Source organism: Macaca thibetana, chromosome 20 (assembly GCF_024542745.1).
Source record: "Macaca thibetana thibetana isolate TM-01 chromosome 20, ASM2454274v1, whole genome shotgun sequence".
NCBI lineage: Eukaryota > Metazoa > Chordata > Mammalia > Primates > Cercopithecidae > Macaca > Macaca thibetana.
The window spans coordinates 38,504,005-38,523,999 of NC_065597.1; the positions used below are offsets into that span (position 1 = coordinate 38,504,005).

At 38.2% G+C, this 19,995-nt stretch overlaps 2 protein-coding genes across 7 annotated transcripts in view; both read right to left on the reverse strand.

Moving 5' to 3' along the window:
* The window catches only part of FTO (FTO alpha-ketoglutarate dependent dioxygenase), a 674,514-nt gene that overhangs the window by 634,400 nt on the left and 20,119 nt on the right, over positions 1-19,995 (reverse strand). The window lies entirely within an intron of this gene.
* RBL2 (RB transcriptional corepressor like 2) overlaps positions 1-19,995 on the reverse strand; it is a 127,440-nt gene that overhangs the window by 15,312 nt on the left and 92,133 nt on the right. For 4 of the 6 annotated variants that reach the window (XM_050774887.1, XM_050774891.1, XM_050774886.1 and 1 more), the window contains 10 exons: positions 19,280-19,383; positions 17,575-17,712; positions 16,632-16,796; positions 14,750-14,861; positions 11,255-11,524; positions 10,773-11,053; positions 10,509-10,685; positions 2,212-2,283; positions 1,450-1,555; positions 674-882 (listed from right to left, as the gene is read on the reverse strand). In XM_050774887.1, the coding sequence (XP_050630844.1) occupies positions 674-882; positions 1,450-1,555; positions 2,212-2,283; positions 10,509-10,685; positions 10,773-11,053; positions 11,255-11,524; positions 14,750-14,861; positions 16,632-16,796; positions 17,575-17,712; positions 19,280-19,383 (1,634 nt within the window). The remainder of the gene's footprint in view (positions 1-673; positions 883-1,449; positions 1,556-2,211; positions 2,284-10,508; positions 10,686-10,772; positions 11,054-11,254; positions 11,525-14,749; positions 14,862-16,631; positions 16,797-17,574; positions 17,713-19,279; positions 19,384-19,995) is intronic. The other 2 variants (XM_050774888.1, XM_050774890.1) reach the window with 1 other exon arrangement.

Sequence of the window (19,995 nt, forward strand, 5' to 3'; positions counted from 1 at the left end):
ATTATGTCATTTCATCCTTACAACTCCATATGCTAAGAACTAGTTATATTCCCATGTTTTATATATATGAGGAAACAAGGTACAGAGAAAATTTAATGATTTGCAAGGTTACCACTACTGTTAAGTACTAGACAATTTGAACCCATGTAGCCTGTCTCTTGTACTACTATACTTTGTAGGGACTCCAAATACAATCTTATTCTTGTTTAATGCTTAACAACAGAACTTATGTTGGTTAGGTAAATTACAGACCTCCTCAGTTTTACTTAATAGAATTATTTGTAAAACTAGCTTATTTATTTATGAGACAGAGTCTCGTTCTGTCGCCCAGGCTGGAGTGCAGTGGCGCAATCTCAGCTCACTGCAAACAATTCTCCTGCCTTAGCCCCCAGAGTAGCTGGGATTACACATGTGTTCTACCACGCCTGGCTCATTTTTGTATTTTTAGTAGAGACTGGGTTTTATTTACCACGTTGGCCAGGCTGGTCTCGAACTTCTGACCTCAACTGATCTGCCCGCTTCAGCCTCCCAAAGTGCTGGGATTACAGGTGTTAGCCACCACGCTTGGCCAAAACTAGTTTATATATGGACCAGGTGAATGGTCCATATATAAATCATAAATAATTCCTCAATACTCATGAAAAAAGCATGAAATGATCCCTGTAATACTTACTACATTTGCCTGGGAGTACTTCATGGCAAATGTCTTAATCTGTTTGATGTAGATGTTGTTGTAGAACTGAATGAGGTCTCCCCTCTCTTCTTCTTCCATGTCACTGTTGGCACCTGTGAGGCGAGTAGGTGTAGGAGGAGCACTGCTGGGCTGTGGAACTGGCAAGGTGCTGCTTGACCTCATGACTGGACTGGAGTCTCTACTGGCTGCTTCCAGGAGAACACAGGGTGTCAATACAAAAGCTGCTAGTATAGATTGTTTTAATTTTTAAAAAGTAGGAGAAAGGGAACAGCTACCTGCATTACTTGCTAATAACAGTGAATAGGCACTCTGTTCTTCACACCAAAAGGCAAAGCTCAGCTAGGATTTTAACTTGATATCCCTATGCCATAACCATAGCAAGGGCTTTCTGAGTAGTATTAATAAGCTACACCAAGTTTTCTAGGACCTAAGCCCTAGGACAAACCAACAGGTAGGGGATGGTATTTCCATAGCATGGCTCCAACTGACATGTCAGTCCTTTCTGAAACTCAGGCAAGCAGATTCCTCACTGAAAGCTCTAATTCTCCTGGAGAAAAATGTTATAGAATATGTGCCCCAAAGCTATGGAATGGACAGTTTTGCCACCCAGAATTTGGTTTACTGATCCATTAAACCCTTTGTTTATACACTTTCATAGTTTCTATAGTTATTTCATTTAGTAATGGTTACTTCAAGTCCTAAAAAGTAAGAAAAGCTCCTAATTTTGTCTTGTAGTTCACAAAGATCCCACTTACTTCTATCTTTGTTTAGTTCTGTTGGAGAATTCTGATGGCTTCTGCTATCACTGCTGCCGGAATTTCGTCTTTTTCTTTTCCCTTTTATCAAAACACTTCTATACACCTTTAGAGAAATAATGAGAAGGGGATGTAAACTAGTATTTGTTGAGCACACCCTTGGTGATAGGACCTTGACATATGTTACTTTTCACAATAATCTGTGTAGCAATAGTTGTCCTCAGAAGAGGTTAAGAAACATAACTCAAATTATAACAGATCTAAGATTCAATCAGCCCATCTAGCTTCACATGCCAAGTACTACTTGCAGTACCACGCTGCGGTAACAGCACCCAACCATAAAGTCAAGTCATTCTAAGTCAGATACACAGATCTGCCAATTTGCCTCTCAGAGACGAATCGTAATAAAGGCAAAGTGGGTTTTAAATTTCCATGTGACATTCTCTTGGTTAAACGTACAGTATGTTTACTAAACCAGAATGGTGACATAGAAACCAAGTAACTTCTTAATTCCTATCTATCTTGTGATTTTTCTGAATTGAGAAGGCAATCAAATATTTAACATTGTTGCCTTCTGAGGAAAAGAGAACTTAATCAACATGTGACATCAAGAATAAAGAAGATTAAAGCAGAAATTTCCCTTAAGTAGAGTCCCAGGTGTTTATCTTGGAAAAAAAGGCCACAGAGTCAACTATGGTTAATTTCTTGTATTCATCACAGACTTTAAGTGTTATTTTCAGCCCATAGAGAAAATGTAGTTACCTGGCTCCGGGCCTGTGGCTGAGTCCTATAACAACGCATAATATTCTGGAAGGACTTATCTTCTTTTGTGACCTGGCAAACAATAAGAGTGCTCTGAGAGATACAACAACTTCCACCATAATAGTGTGAGGAGCTGTGTGAACCTGCTGCCCAGTAAAAGGGGTGAAAATTATATAAAAGCTATTTAAAGTCTCTGGAAATGGTATTAAAGGCATATAGCAAATGAAGATACATCGATTCAAGAATATCTATTAAAATTCATTAAGAATAATATGTGACTCAAGACTTAGAGGCCGGTGCGGTGGTTCACACCTGTAATTCCAGCACTTTGGGAGGCCGAGGAGGGTGGCTCACTTGAAGTCAGGAGTTCAGCCTGGCCATCATGGTGAAACCCAGTATCTACTAAAAATTCAAAAATTAGCCAGGCATGGTGGCATGTGCCTGTAATCCCAGCTACTAGGGAGGCTGAGACAGGAGAATCACTTGAACCCGAGAGACGGAGGTTGCAGTGAGCTGAGATTGAGCCACTGTACAGTCTGGGCAACAGAGCAAGACTCATCTCAAAAAAAAAGACTTGGAGTAGAAAATTACAGTAACTGAAATGAAAAATTCACTAGAAGCTAGGGAAAATAGATTTGAAGTAGCAAAAAAACCAAAAAGATTAGCAAACATGAAGAGATGGTGTGATCTGAGAACAGAGAAAGAATGAAGAAAAATAAACAGCCTCAGAGAAATGTGGCACAGCATTAAGGAAATCAACATAAGTGTAATGGGAGAATCAGGAGAGGAGAGAAAGAAGCAGAAAAAAATGTTCAAAGAAATACTGAAAACTTCCCAAATTTATTAAATTACATCTCCAGGACATTCAGTAACTTGCAAGTAGGATAAACTCATCTATAACCAGATATATCACAGTAAAAATGCTCAAAGCCGAAGAAAGAGAAAATATTGAAAGCATCAAGAGAAAAACAACTTTTCAGTTACAGGGAAACCCCAACAAAATAAAATTTGACTTCTAATCAGAAACTACAGAGGCCAAGAGGCAGTGGGATAACATTCAAAGTGATGAAAGAAAAAATATTAAGCTAAGAATCCATTATTAAAAAGTTACTCAAGATTTTTATCTGTGAAATATCAATATTCAAAATTTTTGCAAGTTATCTTTCAGAAATGAAGGTGAAAAAATGTACTCTCAGATAAACAACAGAATTTGGTGCTAGCAAAACCCCTTACAAGAAATACTATACAAAATTCTTCAAGCCAAAAAAGCAAATGCCCCTGGATAATACTATACATGAAGAAAGCCAAAAGCACTGGTAAAGATAATTATGTAATCATAAATAGAGTATAAATGCAATTTCTTCTCCTTTCTTAACTGATTAAAAAATCAATTGTATAAAATAATATATATATAATGTACCTGTAACATACAAAAATGTAATATATTTGCCAAAAACAGTACAAAGGACGTAGGCAGGAGCAAAGCCGTATTGAGCAAAGGAAATTACTCCAGATGGCAACTCACATACACAGGAATGAATAACAGAAATAGAAGTAGGCTGGGCGTAGTGGCTACACCTGTAATCCCAACATTTTGGGAGGCTGAGGCAAGTGAATTGCTTGAGGCCAGGAGTTCGACACCAGCCTGGGCAACATGGCGAAACCCCGTCTCTACAAAAAAATACAAAAATCAGCCGGGCATGGTGCACATGCCTGCACCCTGTAGGCCCAGCTACATGGGAGGCTGAGGCGGGAAGGATCATTTAAGCCTGGGAGGCAGGGGTTGCAGCGAGTTGAGTTTGCACCACTGCACTGTAGCCTGGGCAACAAAGCGAGACTGTGTCTTAAGAAAGAAAGAAAACCAGAAAGAAAACCAGAAATTATTAATAAGGTTACTATAGCAAAAGTTTTAAATACACGCTTATACTCCTTGCCTTTCTGCTACTTTAGAAGTCATAAAATTATATCAATAATTATAACAATGTACTGGTGGAGTTTGTACATTTATGGATGTAATATGTGTAACGAAACAGTGAACACTTCTATATCTCACTGGAATTAAATGAGTATAATCTGAAGCTGATTTTTGATAAATTAAGATATATATGGCAAGCCCTAGGGCTACCACTACACACACACACACAGTGAAAGAAACTTGACATGAAAATGCTACTTTACAAAATATTGACCCTAATGCAAAAGCAAAGCTGAAAAGGCAAAGGGAAAGACATGAAAATGAAAAGTAAAATGGCAGATATAAATCCAATTATATACATAGTCAAAAGGCAAAAGAAATCCAAATTATTTTTATCTACAGGAGACATTTTAGATTAAAAAAATACAAATACATTCAAAAATGAAAGGATAGAAAGAGATATACAGACAGAAACTGTAAGAAAGTTGGATGACTGTGTGTGTGTGTGTGTGTGTGTGTGTGTGTATGTGTATATATATATGTATCACACCATAAATCAGACTTTAGGACAAAAAGTTATTAAAAAGGGACATTCCATAATGATAAAAGGGTCAAGCCATCAGGAATCTATAACAGTTATACACACACTTCATAACACAGCACAAAATACTTGAAGTGAGAAGTGACAGAAGTGAAGGGAAAAGTAGACAGTTCAGCAATAATATTTACAGATTTCAGTACCTCACTTTCAATAATGGAGAGAAGGTCTAGGCAGATCAACAAGGAAACAGAACACTTTACTAACAATATAAAACAATTAGACCTAACAGACATCTACGGAACACTCTCTCCAACCTCCACAGAATACACAGTGTTCTCAAATGTACTTTGAAATTCTCTAGGATAGACCATATATGCTAGGCTATAAAACAATTCTTAATATATTTAAAAGAACTGAAATAAAACAAAGTGTGTTTTCAACCACAATGAAAGTAGAAATCAATAACAAATTTGGGAAACTTAACAAATACGAAGTTAACAACATACTGCTACATAACCAGTGAGTCAAACAGAAGTGTCAAAAACAGAAATCAGAAAATACTTTTGAAATGAAGACACACTGTACCAACACTCATGCAGCTAAAGCAGTGCATGGAGGAAAATTTATAGTTGTTAATGCTTACATTAAAAATGAAGAAGGGCAATGGCTCACGCATGTAATCCCAGCACTTTGGGAGGCCGAGGAGGGAGGACTGCTTGAGCTCAGGAGTTTGAGACCAGCCTGGGTAACATAGCAAAATCTCATCTCTGCAAAAAATTAGCAGAGCATGGTGGTGCACGGCTGTGGTCCCAGCTCAAGAAGCTTAGGGAAGAGGATCACTTAAGCCCTGGAGGAAGGCTGCCGTGAGCACTACACTCCAGCCTAGGCGACAGAGCAAGATGCTGTCTCAAAAAATAATAATAATAATAAAAGAGATTGAGATATTGGAAAGGTATCTTTTAAAAGATACTCAGATCTACATAAAGGATTTGGGGGAAAAAGATATTAAGAGAAACAGTAAATGAATTACCTAAACATCCATCTTAAAACAATAGAAAAGAGCAAAAAGTAAGCCTCAAGTAAGCAGAAAGAAGGAAACAGATTATATACTAATGAATAAAGAACACAAAAATAGATAAGATAAATGAAACCAAAAACCTGGTTTTTAAAAGAAAAAGATCAAGAAAATTGACAAACCTTTAGCTAGACCAAGAACAAAAGGGAGGAGACTCAAACTACTACAAAGAGCAGGGCACGGTGGCTCACGCCTATAATCCCAGCACTTGGGAGGCCAAGGTGGATGGATTGCTTGAGGCCAGGAGTTCAAGACCAGCCTGGGCAACATGGGGAAATTCCATCTCTACTAAAAATACAAAAATTAGCTGGGCGAGGTGGCACAGGCCTGTAGTCCCAGCTACTCAGGAGACTGAGGCACAAGAATTGCTGGAACCCAGGAGGCCAAGGTTTCAGTAAGCCAAGATCATGCCCCTGTATTCCAGCCTGGACAACAGAGTGAGACTCTGTCTCAAAAAACAAAACAAACAAAAAGTGCAATCAGAAAAGGAAAAGGACATTACTACTGACCTTAAAGAATAAAAAAGAACAGAAGGAAATATAATTATTTGCCAACAGTTTAGCCCAGAGGAAACAGACAAATTCTTAGAAAGACATACATTATCAAAACTGATTCTAGAAGAAACAGATGATCTGAATAGACCTGTAACAAATACGAAATGGAATTATTCATCAGTAAACTTCCCACAAGGAAGATCTCAGGTCTCAACAGCTTCGCTGCTGAATTCTACCAAACTTTAAAACATTAATACCAAGAAGCTCATATCCATGGGTCTTTCAGACAGCTGTAAATTAAAAAAAAAAAAGGAAAAAAAGAATACCTAAATATAGAAGAGGAGAGAACACTTCCTACTCAATTCTATGAGACCAGTAATAACCCTGATAATAAAACCAGACAAAGCCGTAACAAGAAAACTACAGACCAATGCCTCTTATGAATAAGGGTAAAATTCCTTAGGAATCACTGCTACATGTGGAAACTTGAAAAAATAAGTAAGTTTTTTAATTGAAAAAAAAATTCCTTAACAAACTGTTAGCAAACCAAACCTAGCAACATATAAAAAGAATTATAGGCTGGGCACCGTGGCTCATGCCTGTAATCCCAGCACTTTGGGAGGCCGAGGCAGGTGGATCACCTGAGGTTTAGAGTTCGAGACCAGCTTGACCAACATGGAGAAACCCCGTCTCTACTGAAAATACAAAATTAGCCCAGGGTGGTGGCACATGCCTATAATCCCAGCTACTTGGGAGGCTGAGGCAGGAGAATTGCTTGAACCTGGGAGGCAGAGGTTGCGGTGAGCCAAGATCGTGCCACTGCACTCCAGCCTGGGCAACAAGAGCGAAACTCCATCTCAAAAACAAAAAAGAAAAGAATTATAGCAGCCGGGTGTAGTAGCTCATGCCTATAATCCCAACACATTGGGAGGCTGAGGCATGAAGATTGCTTGAGCTTAGGAGTTCGAGACCAGCCTGGGCAACATGGTAGACCCTGTCTACAAAAAATTTTAAAAATTAGCCAGGCATGGTAGTATGTGCCTGTAGTCGCAGCTACTCAGGAGACAAAGATGGGAGGGCTGTTTGTAGTGAGCTATGATCTCACCACTGCATTCTAGCCTGGGTAACAGAGTGAGACACTGTCTCAAAAAAAGAAAAAAATAAGAATTATACACCATGACTGAGAGGGATTTACAACAAAAATGCAAGGCTGGTTTAACATAGGAAGATTAATCAGTGTAATATACTATATTGATAGAATAAAAAAAACAATAAACACACGATCATCTCAATGGACACAAAAAAAGCATTTGATAAAATCTAATGCCCTTTCATGATAAAAAACACTCCATGAACTGGGAAAAGAAGGGAACTTCCTCAACTTGATAAAGGGCAACTATGGAAAAAATCATAATTTAATAGTGAAAAGCTAGATGCTTTCCACCTAAGATCAAGACAAGGATTTCTGCTTTCGACACTTCTGTTCAACTGTACTGGAGGTTGTAGCAAGATAATTAGGAAAGAAAAAGAAATAAAAGGCATCCAGTTTGGATAAGAAGTAAAATTATAAGCAAATTCCATGATTTCTTACATAGTAATCCTAAGGTATCTACTAGAAAACTATTAGAACTAATAAGTTCAGCAAGGCTGCTGGATACTAGATCAATATACAAAAATGTTTTTCTATGCACTTGCAATGAACACATTAACAATGAAACAACTACACTTGGAATAGCATCAATAAGACTAGGAATAAATTTAACAAAAGAATTGCAAACATACTCTGAAAAGTACAAAACATTGTTGGAAAAAACTGAAGATCTAAATAAATGGAAAAACATTCTATGTTCATGGATCAGAAGACATAAAATTGTTAAGATGGCAATACTCCCCAAATTGATCTACAGATTCAGTGCAACTCTATCAGAATCCTAGCTTATTCCTTTGTGAAACTGATAATCTGATTCTAAAATTCATTCAAGGGACTCTTGAAATAATCTTGAAAAGAAAAAAAGTAGGAGCACTCATATTTCCCAATTTCAAAACTTTATAAGAAAGCAACTCTCTAATCTAGAGAATATGGTATTGCATAAGGATAGACATATAGTCCAATGGAATAGAATTTAGAGTCCAGAAATAAACCCACATGTTGTCAACGGTCAACTAATTTTCAAGGAGGCCACCAAGGCCATTCAGTGAGGAAAAAAATCTTCTTTTCAATGGTGCTGAGACAACTGCACAGCCACGTAATCAGAATGGAAATGGACTACTACCTCATACCATACACAGATTACTCAAATTTGATCAAATACCTAACTATGAGATAAAACTATAAAAATCAAAAGAAAACACAGGGATAAATCTTAGTGACCTTGGATTTGGCAATGGATTCTTAGGACACCCAAAGTGCAAGTAACAAACCAAAAAACAGGTAACTGGACTTCATCAAAATTAAAAACTTTTATGCTTCAAATGACACTACCGAGTAAGTGAAAAGATACACCAAATGGGAGAAAATATTTGCAAATCATATGTCTGAGAAGGTAGTTGTATCCAAAACAAAGAACTCCAACAACTCAATAGTAACACAATTTAAAAATGGGCAAAGGATTTAAAGATATTTCTCCACATAAGATATACAAATGGCCAGTAAGCAAATGAAAAGATGCTTGACATCCTTAAGTCATCAGGCAAATGAAAATCAAAACCACAATGATATACCACCCAATACCTGCTAAGATGGCTATAATAAAAATAAGTTGGCAAGGATACGGAGAAACTGGAACGCTTGTGCATTACTGGTAGCAATGTCAAATGGTGCTGCTTCTGTGGAAAACAGTATGGTGGATTCCTCAAAAAAGTTAAACATAGTATCACCATATGACCCTGCAGTTCCACTGCTAGTAATAAACTCAAAAGGGCTGAAAACAGGCACTCAAACAGGTACATGATATACCTATTCACAACAGCGCTATTCACTATAGCCAACAGGTGGAAACAGCCCAAATATCCATCACTGTATGAGTGGAGAAAAAAATTGTGCCTATCCATACAATGGAATATCATTCAGTCATAAAAAGGAATGAAGTACTGATACATGCTGCAACATAGATAAACCTTGAAAATATTATCCTAAGTAAAAGAAGCCATACACAAGAGGTCACTTATTGTACCATTTCTATAAACGATTAAGAACAGATAAATCCATACAGCCAGAATGCCAATTGCTGATTGCCAAGTGCTGTGGGAGGTAGAATGGGGAGAAACTACTTAACAGGAAAGGAGTTTTACTTTGCAGGTACAGAAATGTTCTGGAACTAGATAGAAGTGGTGAGTATACAACCATTGATTACACTTAGTACTGTAAATGTGCTAAATGCTCCTGAATTGTTCAATTTAAAATAGTTAATTTGGCTGGGCCCGGTGGCTCATGCCTGTAATCCCAGCACTTTGGGAGGCCGAGGTGGGTGGATCACCTGAGGTCAGGAGTTTGAGACCTGCCTGGCCAACATGGTGAAATCCCATCTCTACTAAAAATACAAAAATTAGCCAGGCGTGGTGGCACATGGCTGTAATCCCAGCTACTCAGGAGGCTACGACAGGAGAATCGCTTGAACCTGGGAGACAGAGGTTGCAGTGAGCTGAGATGCACCACTGCACTCCAGCCTGGGTGACAAGAGTGAAACAATATCTCAAAAAGCAAACAAACAAAAAAAAACAAAAAAACCTCAGTTAATTTTGTTATGTGAATTTCTCCTCAATAAGTTATTTAAACAAAGTAAGATAATAAGTGTTAATGAGAAAGTGGAGAAACTAAAATCTTTATTATACTGCCTGTGTAAGTGTAAAATGGTACAGTACTTTGGAAAACAGTCTGGCAATTCCCTAACTGGTTAAAACATAGTTAATGTATGACCCAGCAATCCATTACTAGGTATATACCCTATGAAATGAAAATATATGTCTATACAAAAACCCAAACACAAATGCTAATAGCAGTATTATGCATATAGCCAAAAGTAGAAACAACTAAAATATGTATTACCTAATAAATGGATAAAAATACTCTCATATAACTATATAATGGAATATTCTGTTTTAAAATTGTGGTGAGTATTGCACATATCTGTGAATATACTAAGACCCTTTTAGTTGTGCATTTTAAATAGATGAATTATAGAGCATGTAAATTGTACTTCAAGAAAGCGGTTAAAAAATGTTCTCAGTAATGAAGACCTATATTTGCCTTTACAGTTCCAAAATGGTACTCACCTTTGCCATCACATAAATGGCACACATTAATAATTGGTCCAGATGTCTGTCCATCATAAGTTCAGGACACTGAATTATGGAGAATTCAAAGCAGGTCCAGATTTTTTTCCTCAGTTCATCTGAAATATCTAGTTTGGCACAGAGATCCCGAAGGCGGACAGCTGCTAAATGGTATACCTAGGAGATAAACAAAAACATTTCAAACTGTGTTTAACACTTGTATTTCCCAAGCTCATGCTCTGGTAAGAGTACGTGAAAAATTACCTTTCTAAAGAAAAGTGATAAAGAGCTGGTTTTCCTGGGTCTATTACTACTGCTGGTTACAGACTGGCCTTGCTTCTGCTGTTGGCCACCTGGGGAAATCTGTTGAATGGCCACTTGACCAGGGACTTGCAAAGTTGTTCCTGTCATCTGTTGAGAGCTCAGACTTCCAGCCAGGGCCTGAGCACTGAGGGGCTGGATGGAGCCTGTCACAGCTTGTGCCTGCCCCCCAACATTGACTTGGACAGGGAAGAATGTTATCCCTCCATTTTCATTGGCAATACCTAGTTTGTGACAGAGAAAAAAGGCATGAAGAAAATGTTGATAATAAGAGGTTCTCCAGGCAGAGGTTTACAATTTCTCCTCTCCCAAACCCTCTCTCCCCATCACTCCTCTGTCCCCTACGTCACTCTAGCCAAACCTCGGGTAACTTTTCAATACACGCCACAGAGAAGGAACTCAATATCCAACTCTGCCTTCCTTACCTTGCACAGGAATGGTTACTGTTTGCCCATTGTTGGCTGTGACAGTGGCGGTTGCCATGGTAACCAAAGTCTGTCCAGGAACCGGTGTGACAGAAACAGGCTCCCCAGATACATTCTGCACAGGGACGGCATTGACTAGAGGCTGTGGGGGCATGCGCCCAGGTGTCCCTCCATCAGAGGGGCTATCATTCTCAACAAATAGCCGCCTTCTGGTAGTGCTGGCTGGTGGGGAGCTGTATCTATCGTATAATGTGGTTGGAGATGTTATGCCTAGGTTCAAAACAAATCAAACAAAGCATTTCACTGAAGGAGACTCAGATCTGACTTTCATCCAAGCTGTTATGTTCAAAAATAACTACAGTGTTTGAAATACTTCATAATTCAAAAAGCAAACAAGAATTACACAAGTCATCTCACCTATATCCATTAGTGAGTTTTCATTAGTGTTCAGTGAACACAACTGAGAGCAAATTTTAAAATGGAATTTTTTGTCTTGCAGTGTTCCTTTCTCCACTCCCACTTTCCCAAATCAGACCCGACTCTGTCTTCCACTACTGAAGAACCTTCATGATTTAAGGAATTACCCTTTTTTTCTGTACTACATTTTTTTTTTTTTTTTTTTTTTTTTTGAGACGGAGTCTTGCTCTGTCACCCAGGCTGGAGTGCAGTGGCCGGATCTCAGCTCACTGCAAGCTCCGCCTCCCGGGTTCACGCCATTTTCCTGCCTCAGCCTCCCGAGTAGCTGGGACTACAGGCGCTGCCACCTCGCCCGGCTAGTTTTTTTGTATTTTTTAGTAGAGACGGGGTTTCGCCGTGTTAGCCAGGATGGTCTCGATCTCCTGACCTCGTGATCCGCCCGTCTCGGCCTCCCAAAGTGCTGGGATTACAGGCTTACTACATTTTTCTATAATATTTTCTGCCATATTTAGTTTCCACCTACCACTCACGTAAGATGTGATTTTACTATAGAGCCACTACTTCTTAAGGGGACATGATTGGTAGTATGTCATCTAGGAGCATTCTGCCACCAGTTTTATCAATTTTGATCTTTGTCTTTTTCCACATATAAAAATTATTAAAACTCAATAATGTTCTTAAGCAAGGTAGACATGCATGATTTGGATTCAATTAAGCATAATTTATTTTTTTAAAACAGTTTATATACCATAAATTTCATCCACTTAAATTGTACAATTCAATGGTTTGGGGTAAACTGTTATTTTTTTTTATTTTTTGAGACATAGAGTCTTACTCTATCACCCCGGCTGGAGTGCAGTGGCCTGATCTTGGCTCAATACAACCTCTGCCTCCTGGGTTAAAGTGATTCTTGTGCCTCAGCCTCCTGAGTAACTGGGATTAGAGGCATATGCCACCAGGCATGGCTAATTTTTGTATTTTTAGTAGAGATGGGGTTTCACCATGTTGGCCAGGCTGGTCTCAAACTCCTGACCTCAGGTGATCCACCCGCCTTGGCCTCCCCAAGTGCTGGTATTACAGGCTAGTTTTTTAAAATTGTGGGTTTAAAAAATATATATATAAATATGTATATTTTTATATATAAATATATATATTTGTGTATATATATTTATAAATATATATATGTATATATATTTATATAACAAAATTTACCATTTCATCCATTTTTAAGTATACGATTCAGTGGTACGATTAAGTGTATGATTCAGTGGTATCAATTACATTTACAATGTGGCCACAACAATCACCACTGTTTGTAAAACTTCTTCATTATCTGAACAACCTATTAAGGCTTAGTCTATTTTTAAGTATTCACAATAATGTATGAATTTTTGAGAAGCATTTCTTCCTTCTTCTGTGTCCACCTCTAAGAGCTGTGCATCAGTGTGTTTTTAAATTTTAAAACATATGTAGGAAGTTTGTAAGAAGTATTGATAGGAGTAAATACTAATAAATTGTGGCTTAACATTTCAATTTCCAGATGATAACAAAAGTAAATAAACTTACTAGATTTGTATTTGATACAACGCTGCAGAATCAGAAAGAATACATTATGATCATTTTTTCTTGTAAAATATCAAGAGATCTCAGGAAAACTGAGAAGTGATAAGTACAAAGAAAATGAAGTTTAAAGTCAAGTCTTCCTAATCTGTAGATTAGGGAAGGGAAAATTCTACAAAAATAGACTAAGAAAGACCAACTGTCAGATCTTTCAAAAATAAGGACTTTTCATAAGGATCATCCATGTCTATTAAGTATACACTGACCTAGAGTGATTTTTGTTTTTTTTGGGGGGGGTAGAGATGGCATCTTGCTATGTTGCCCAGGATGGTCTTGAACTCCTGGGCTCAAGCGATCCTCCCGACTAGGTGTCCCACAGTGCAGCGGTTACAGGCATGAGCCACCATGCCCAGCCTAGAGTGATTCCTGACTTTAAAACTCGTATTTCTTCTGTAGCCAGTTCTTACCAATTACATTATAAAAGTGATCTAGAAATAAGGATATTCTTTGAATTGGATCCAAGGATTTAGAACTCTCTGGATTTACTGAATTGCTCTTTAAAAAGCAGTTCTCTCTCACATATGTAAACTAAAACCTTTCACCTTGCAGATCTTCTAAGCAGCTGCCTAAAAAATATAAACCAGATGGATAGCAAAACTGCCCTTTTCTGTATTTCTTGGGCCAGCAGTAATGTCATTAACTAGGGTAGCACAGCTCAACACAGTAGAACACACTCAGTTGTCTTAACTCACTGCCTTGTCTATACCTAACTGGATCATGCAGCTCTATCTTTAAGAAGGCTTTTCTATTTCTCCTGATTTTAAAAGTAATACGTATTTGCCTTAAAAATTTTACAGAAATCACCAGGAATTCTATCACCCAACAATGATCTTAACAGTTTGGTTTTTCCATTTCCACCATTTTGCATGCTCATAAATAAACATACACTTTAAAAATAGGGATCATATTAAATATATAGCAGTCGGCCAGGCACAGTGCCTCATGCCTGTAATTCTAGCACTTTGGGAGGCCGAGGCAGGCGGATTGCTTCAAGTTAGGAGTTCGAGGCCAGCCTGGCCAATATGGCAAAACGTCTCTACAAAAATACAAAAAATTAGCTAGGCGTGGTGGCGCATGCCTGTAGTCCCATCTACTCAGGAGGGTGAGGCATGAGAATTGCTTGAACCCGGCAGGCAGAGGTTGCAGTGAGCTGAGATTGGGCTGCTGCACTCTAGCTTGAGCGACAGAGCGAGACTCTGTCTCAAAAGAAAAAAAAAAAATTAAATAAATATAGCAGTTTATCGTCTATCCTTTTAAAAGATACCTGTTATATCATGCATTTTCCTGTGTTCTTAAATAGTCTTTAAAGGCCCTTCTTTTAAGTGATTCATGTGACACAAAAATGCATGGAATATTTTCTTCTAATATATACCCTATTAACTTCACTTATAGGGTTAAATAAAATTTAAATTTCCAGATAGTAAGCCCCAAAATATTCCCCTAGTATTTTAAACTTACTCCTTCCAAGACCTCCAGTATCAGCACGAACTTCAGTCACCCTTCTGGGAGTCAAAGGGGAGCCCGCAATGCAAATTTCATCTGCCCTTTCCAGGTTCTGAGGTGGCATGACCTGTGAAGAATTGGTTACACAGAATGCCAGGATCCAAAACAGCACTTTAATTAGAAATCCAATAGTAATCTAAGGCGGAAAAAGTCTCTTAACGATTATTCCATCTAAATAAAATCAGCTGTCTTTCCCATTTTCATAATAAAGTTAAAAAAAAAAAAACTTTTGTTAGTCAAAAAATGCAAAACCTTGTAATTGGATACTAAATATGAGTCAACCTTCATTACTGGTTTGGAGAGTTTGAATATCAACCACTCTAAAGCAGGGGTCCCCAACCCCTGGGCCGTGGACCCTGTTAGGAACCGGGCAACATAGCAGGAAGTGAGCGGCAGGCAAGTAAGCAAGCGAGCAAAGCTTCATCTGTATTTATAGCTGCTCCCCATCACTCACATTGCTACCTGTGCTGGCCGCCTGTCAGATTAGTGGTGGCATTAGATTCTCATAGGAGTGTGAACCCTATTGTGAACTGCACACGTAAGGGATCTATGTTGCATGCTCCTTATGAGAATCTAATGCCTGCTCATCTGTCACTGTCTCCCACCACCTCCAGATGGGACCATCTAGTTGCAGGAAGACAAGCTCAGGGCTCCCACTGACTGTATATTTTGGTGAATTATGTAATTATTTCATTATATATTACCACGTAATAATAATAGAAATAAAGTGTGCAATAAATGTAAGGCATTTGAATCATCCCAAAATCTCTCCCACCCCCAACCCTGTCCATGGAAAAATTGTCTTCCATGAAATTGGTCCTTGGTGCCAAAAAGTTTGGACCACTGCTCTATGGGAGAGAAACTTGATAAGGAAATCAAGAAAGAACACTGAATTTTTACTCTGTCACCAAAATCTTAGGACAACTACAAATTACCTGACTCGTTTCCTCTTTGACATGGGGTGAAGTATGACAGGTCACTTACCTTACTTAAGGGTGTATGTCTGCTGCCTAAACCCTGAAGGCTGGGTAGTGAGCCAAGGCCATGGTGCCCAGCCAAGAAGCAGGTGTCCCTGATAACCCAAACATCCCAGAGAGGATCTGAGAAACTACCAAGGAAAACAGTCCCATCGTGCACACACATAGTAGGCAAAGAGCCAGAAAATTAGCAGCTTAGCAATGGGAGGTGGTGAGGATCTCTAGAGCTGTCCTGCTGCTACCTAGGAGTACCCTGTATATAAGTCTTTTATTTTTCCCCACCACCTCTGCCTCCTCCGTATGTAAGTCTCTTTTTTTTTTTTTGGGACGGAGTCTCGCTTTTGTTGCCCAGACTGAAGTGCAATGGCACAATCTTGGCTCACCGCAACCTCCACCTCCCGGGGTTCAAGCAATTCTTCCGCCTCATCCTCCCAAGTAGCTGGGATTACAGGCATGCATCACCACGCCTGGTTAATTTTTTGTATTTTTATAGAGACGGGTTTTCTCCATGTTGGTTAGGCTGGTCTCAAACTCCCAACCTCAGGTGATCCACCGGTCTCCGCCTCCCAAAGTGCTGGGATTACAGGCATGAGCCACCGCGCCCAGCCCCTACATATCTAAGTCTTAATAAACATATCTACTTGCCAAGCTGGACTTGTCTGAGTCATTCTTTGTCTCTTGGCACCTTCCTAATTTGCGGGTAGAGAGGGACGACGTTACAGTCCCAAGTTTTTCTCATAACAAGGTGTAATTAATTACAACATATTAAACCCAATTGCCACCCTCCCATCCCCAAAAGGATTATTAATAGATTAGATATTGATGTATTTTTCTCATAAAAAGATGTTATTTTCACAAACCTCTTCACATGTAGGAACTCTGTTTTCATTGTCTCTAATTTTTTCCCAGAGTGGAGACTCTGGTTTCCATGCCAAATGATCTAAGATCTGTTCTTCAATCTGATTAAGGTGTTTTACCACCTCTCTACAAAGGCCATCTTCTGCTCTAATGAATACTTCTATCACCTGAAATAAAAAATGTCCTGATTCACTGAATAATAATTATTAAATATTTTTGAATATTTAGACAAGAAATTAGTCAAAAATTACAAGTTGAAATATTTTGAAACAGCTGCTCTTCCTTTTCTTTGTAAATAATTCTAGTTCAAACCATGTGAATTATATAAAATGGTTTACATTGTGATGTATTTCAAAAGTTTTTAATGAAAATACATGTATATTGAGGTTGAAAAACATTACTCTTAAAATTTCATATAAAAATCTCTAAACATTTAATCTATACCACTATAAAAATTAGTTTTGACTATCTTATGAGAGTTAAGATAAACTCATATGCTAACTCAGTATCAAGAAATAGCTACCAAATCAATGCTTTAACTCTATGCCTCTCTGTAACACATGAAAGAGAACTTTCATTTTTTTCTGACATTTACAGTGGTATTTAATTTTCATAAAATAAAAAAAGGCTGCTATACAAGATTAGCTAGTGACATGTGTGCTACTTTTTTAAGCCTTCTCATCTCATAAAAATCACAGTATTCTAAAAACTGTTATTACATAAAGAGAGGAATCAAAGCTTTTACCCAAAATGGATCTTTCATACAATATTAAAAAATTTACATAGGTCTTAAGATTCTGTTTCTTTTCTACTCCACAAATAGTGATTAATTATGTAATTAAAAATAGAATAAATATACTTAGATGTTAACTTGAACTAAATGACTAACAACAGGAAGTTGGTCTCATCTACAATATCCACATTATATCATATTTTTAAAAATACCTTATAAAAATGATAAAGAGGCACTTCAAATATTTCAGTAATAAATGGAAAATTCCCAGGAGGCTTGTAAGAAAAAGTGACAACCTCAAGGCAGCAGGCCAACAGAGATCTGTGGAAGGCATCTTGTTCCAGAATACCCTATAAAATACAGTTATTAGCATTCAGAAACATTTACTTAATCTAAAAAGTCATTTCATACCCAGTGAATTTAAGTGAAAATACCAAAGAAAGTCTCATTTTCTGACTGAGTGCAAAGTGTATGCTTATTTTCTTACAAAACCTTTCTTAATTATATAAATAAAGCCCATTTTTTAGTAGAGGAAACATATTAAAGGAATGTATGAGACTTTTAAAACCTTACCTATTATATCTTAAAAGAGATTACATCTCTAACCAAAATACACACACCCCCTGATGCTTAGAAGAACAATGACAGAGAAAGATGTTTCAAAACAGTATTTACAGTCAGTGCTATAAAAAACTGAAAGGGGGGCCAGGCGCAGTGGCTTATGCCTGTAATGCTAGCACTTTGGGAGGCCAAGGTGGGCAGATCACCTGAGGTCAGGAGTTCGAGACCAGCCTGACCAACATGGTGAAACCCCATCTCTACTAAAAATAGAAAATTAGCCAGGTGTGGTGGCACACACCTGTAGTCCCAGCTACTCAGAGGCTGAGGCAGGAGAAGCACTTGAACCCAGGAGGTAGAGGCTGCAGTAAGCCAACACTGCACCACTGCACTCCAGCCTGGGCAACAAGAGCGAAACTGGCTCAAAAAAAAAAAGAGAGAAAAAAAAGAAAAATAAAAAATTGAAAGGGGCCAGGCGGGTGGCTCATACCTATAATCCCAGCACTTTGGGAGGCCAAGGCGGGCAGATCACTTGAGGTCCAGAGTTTGAGACCAGCCTGGGCAATACTGTTCAAGAATCGCTTGAATCTGGGAGGCAGAGGTTGCAGTGAGCCAAGATTGTACCACTACACTCTAGCCTGGGCAACAGAGTGAGACTCTGTCTCAACAACAAACCCAAAAAAACAGAAAAGCAAGCAGGCAGGTGACTGGCTAGATGACCATGTACCAAAAGTCAATATGTTTATCACAGGATGACATTAATCATAGGTGATTTTTATTTTCTTCTTTTTGCTTATAATTTTCCAACATTGTAAACAATTATTATTTTTAAATTAAAAGCTACTGAGGCACCAAAAGCACAGGTAACAGGCCAGGCGCAGTGGCTCACGCCTGTAATCCTAGCACTTTGGGAGGCCAAGGCGCACAGACCACCTGACGTCTGGGGTTCCAGACCTGCCTGGCCAAACATGGCAAAACCCCGTCTCTACTGAAAATACAAAACTTAGCTGGGCATGGTGGCACATGCCTATAATCCCAGCTACTTGGGAGACTGAGGCAGGAGAATTGCTTGAACCCAGGAGGCAGAGGTTGCATTGAGCCGAGATCATGCCATTATACTCAAGCCTGGGCGACAGTGCAAGACTCCATCTCAAATAATACATACATACATACATACATACATACACACATTAAAAAAAAAGCACAGGCAACTAGTGAAAAAAATTGGATTTCATCAAAATTAAAAACTTTTGTGCATGAAAGGAGACTATAAATAAAGTAAAAAAACAACCTACAGAATGGGGCAGGAAGGAAATTATGTTTTACTGCGCTGATCAATACATTGGTTATTTTACTCACAGATAAATCCATGTCTCCTAGTCTTTTTTGTTCCTGCTCAATAACAGATTCTAATACTTTATAGTAAAGCATCTCCGCAAAACGAAAATGTTTGCTGGCAATTTCTGTAGAAATAATAAAAAAATCCACAAAAATGGCACACAAAGAAAATAAAGGCCCATTCATCCTTCTTTACTCACAAAATAAAATTTAAAAACCAACCCAATACTTTAGATATGCAAACTTCTTATGACTGGTGTTTTAATTATCCCTAAGATACCTTAATTTTCTTCATGGTAACAGTCACATTTTTCTAAAATTATTAAATGAATTTGCACATAAAGAACTATAATATTATTTAAGACTTACACCCTTTTATCCCCTCTATGGTTGAACAAAACAAACTCACGCTAAGAGGTATGTAACTGGCTTACTATTCCACACCTACTTAGTTCCAATTCCTGACATCAAACAATTCCCAGGCCAGGGCCCATAACAGTGATATCTTCTGTCCTTATTCTCAATATGTTAAGAATCACTACGCTTCTATTTCATTTCAGTTTACAAAAACAAAAAACAAAAAACTAAAGATTTGCAGATAAAAAAGCATCAGAAGTCCATTAAAATAAAAATACCACTCTAAAATTTCTATCTTACTGAGAAGGGCTCAGAAATCACTTGGTTGACCAGAAAAATTGGATAGCCATATCCTAGCCCTCAGTCTAAAGTCATAAATC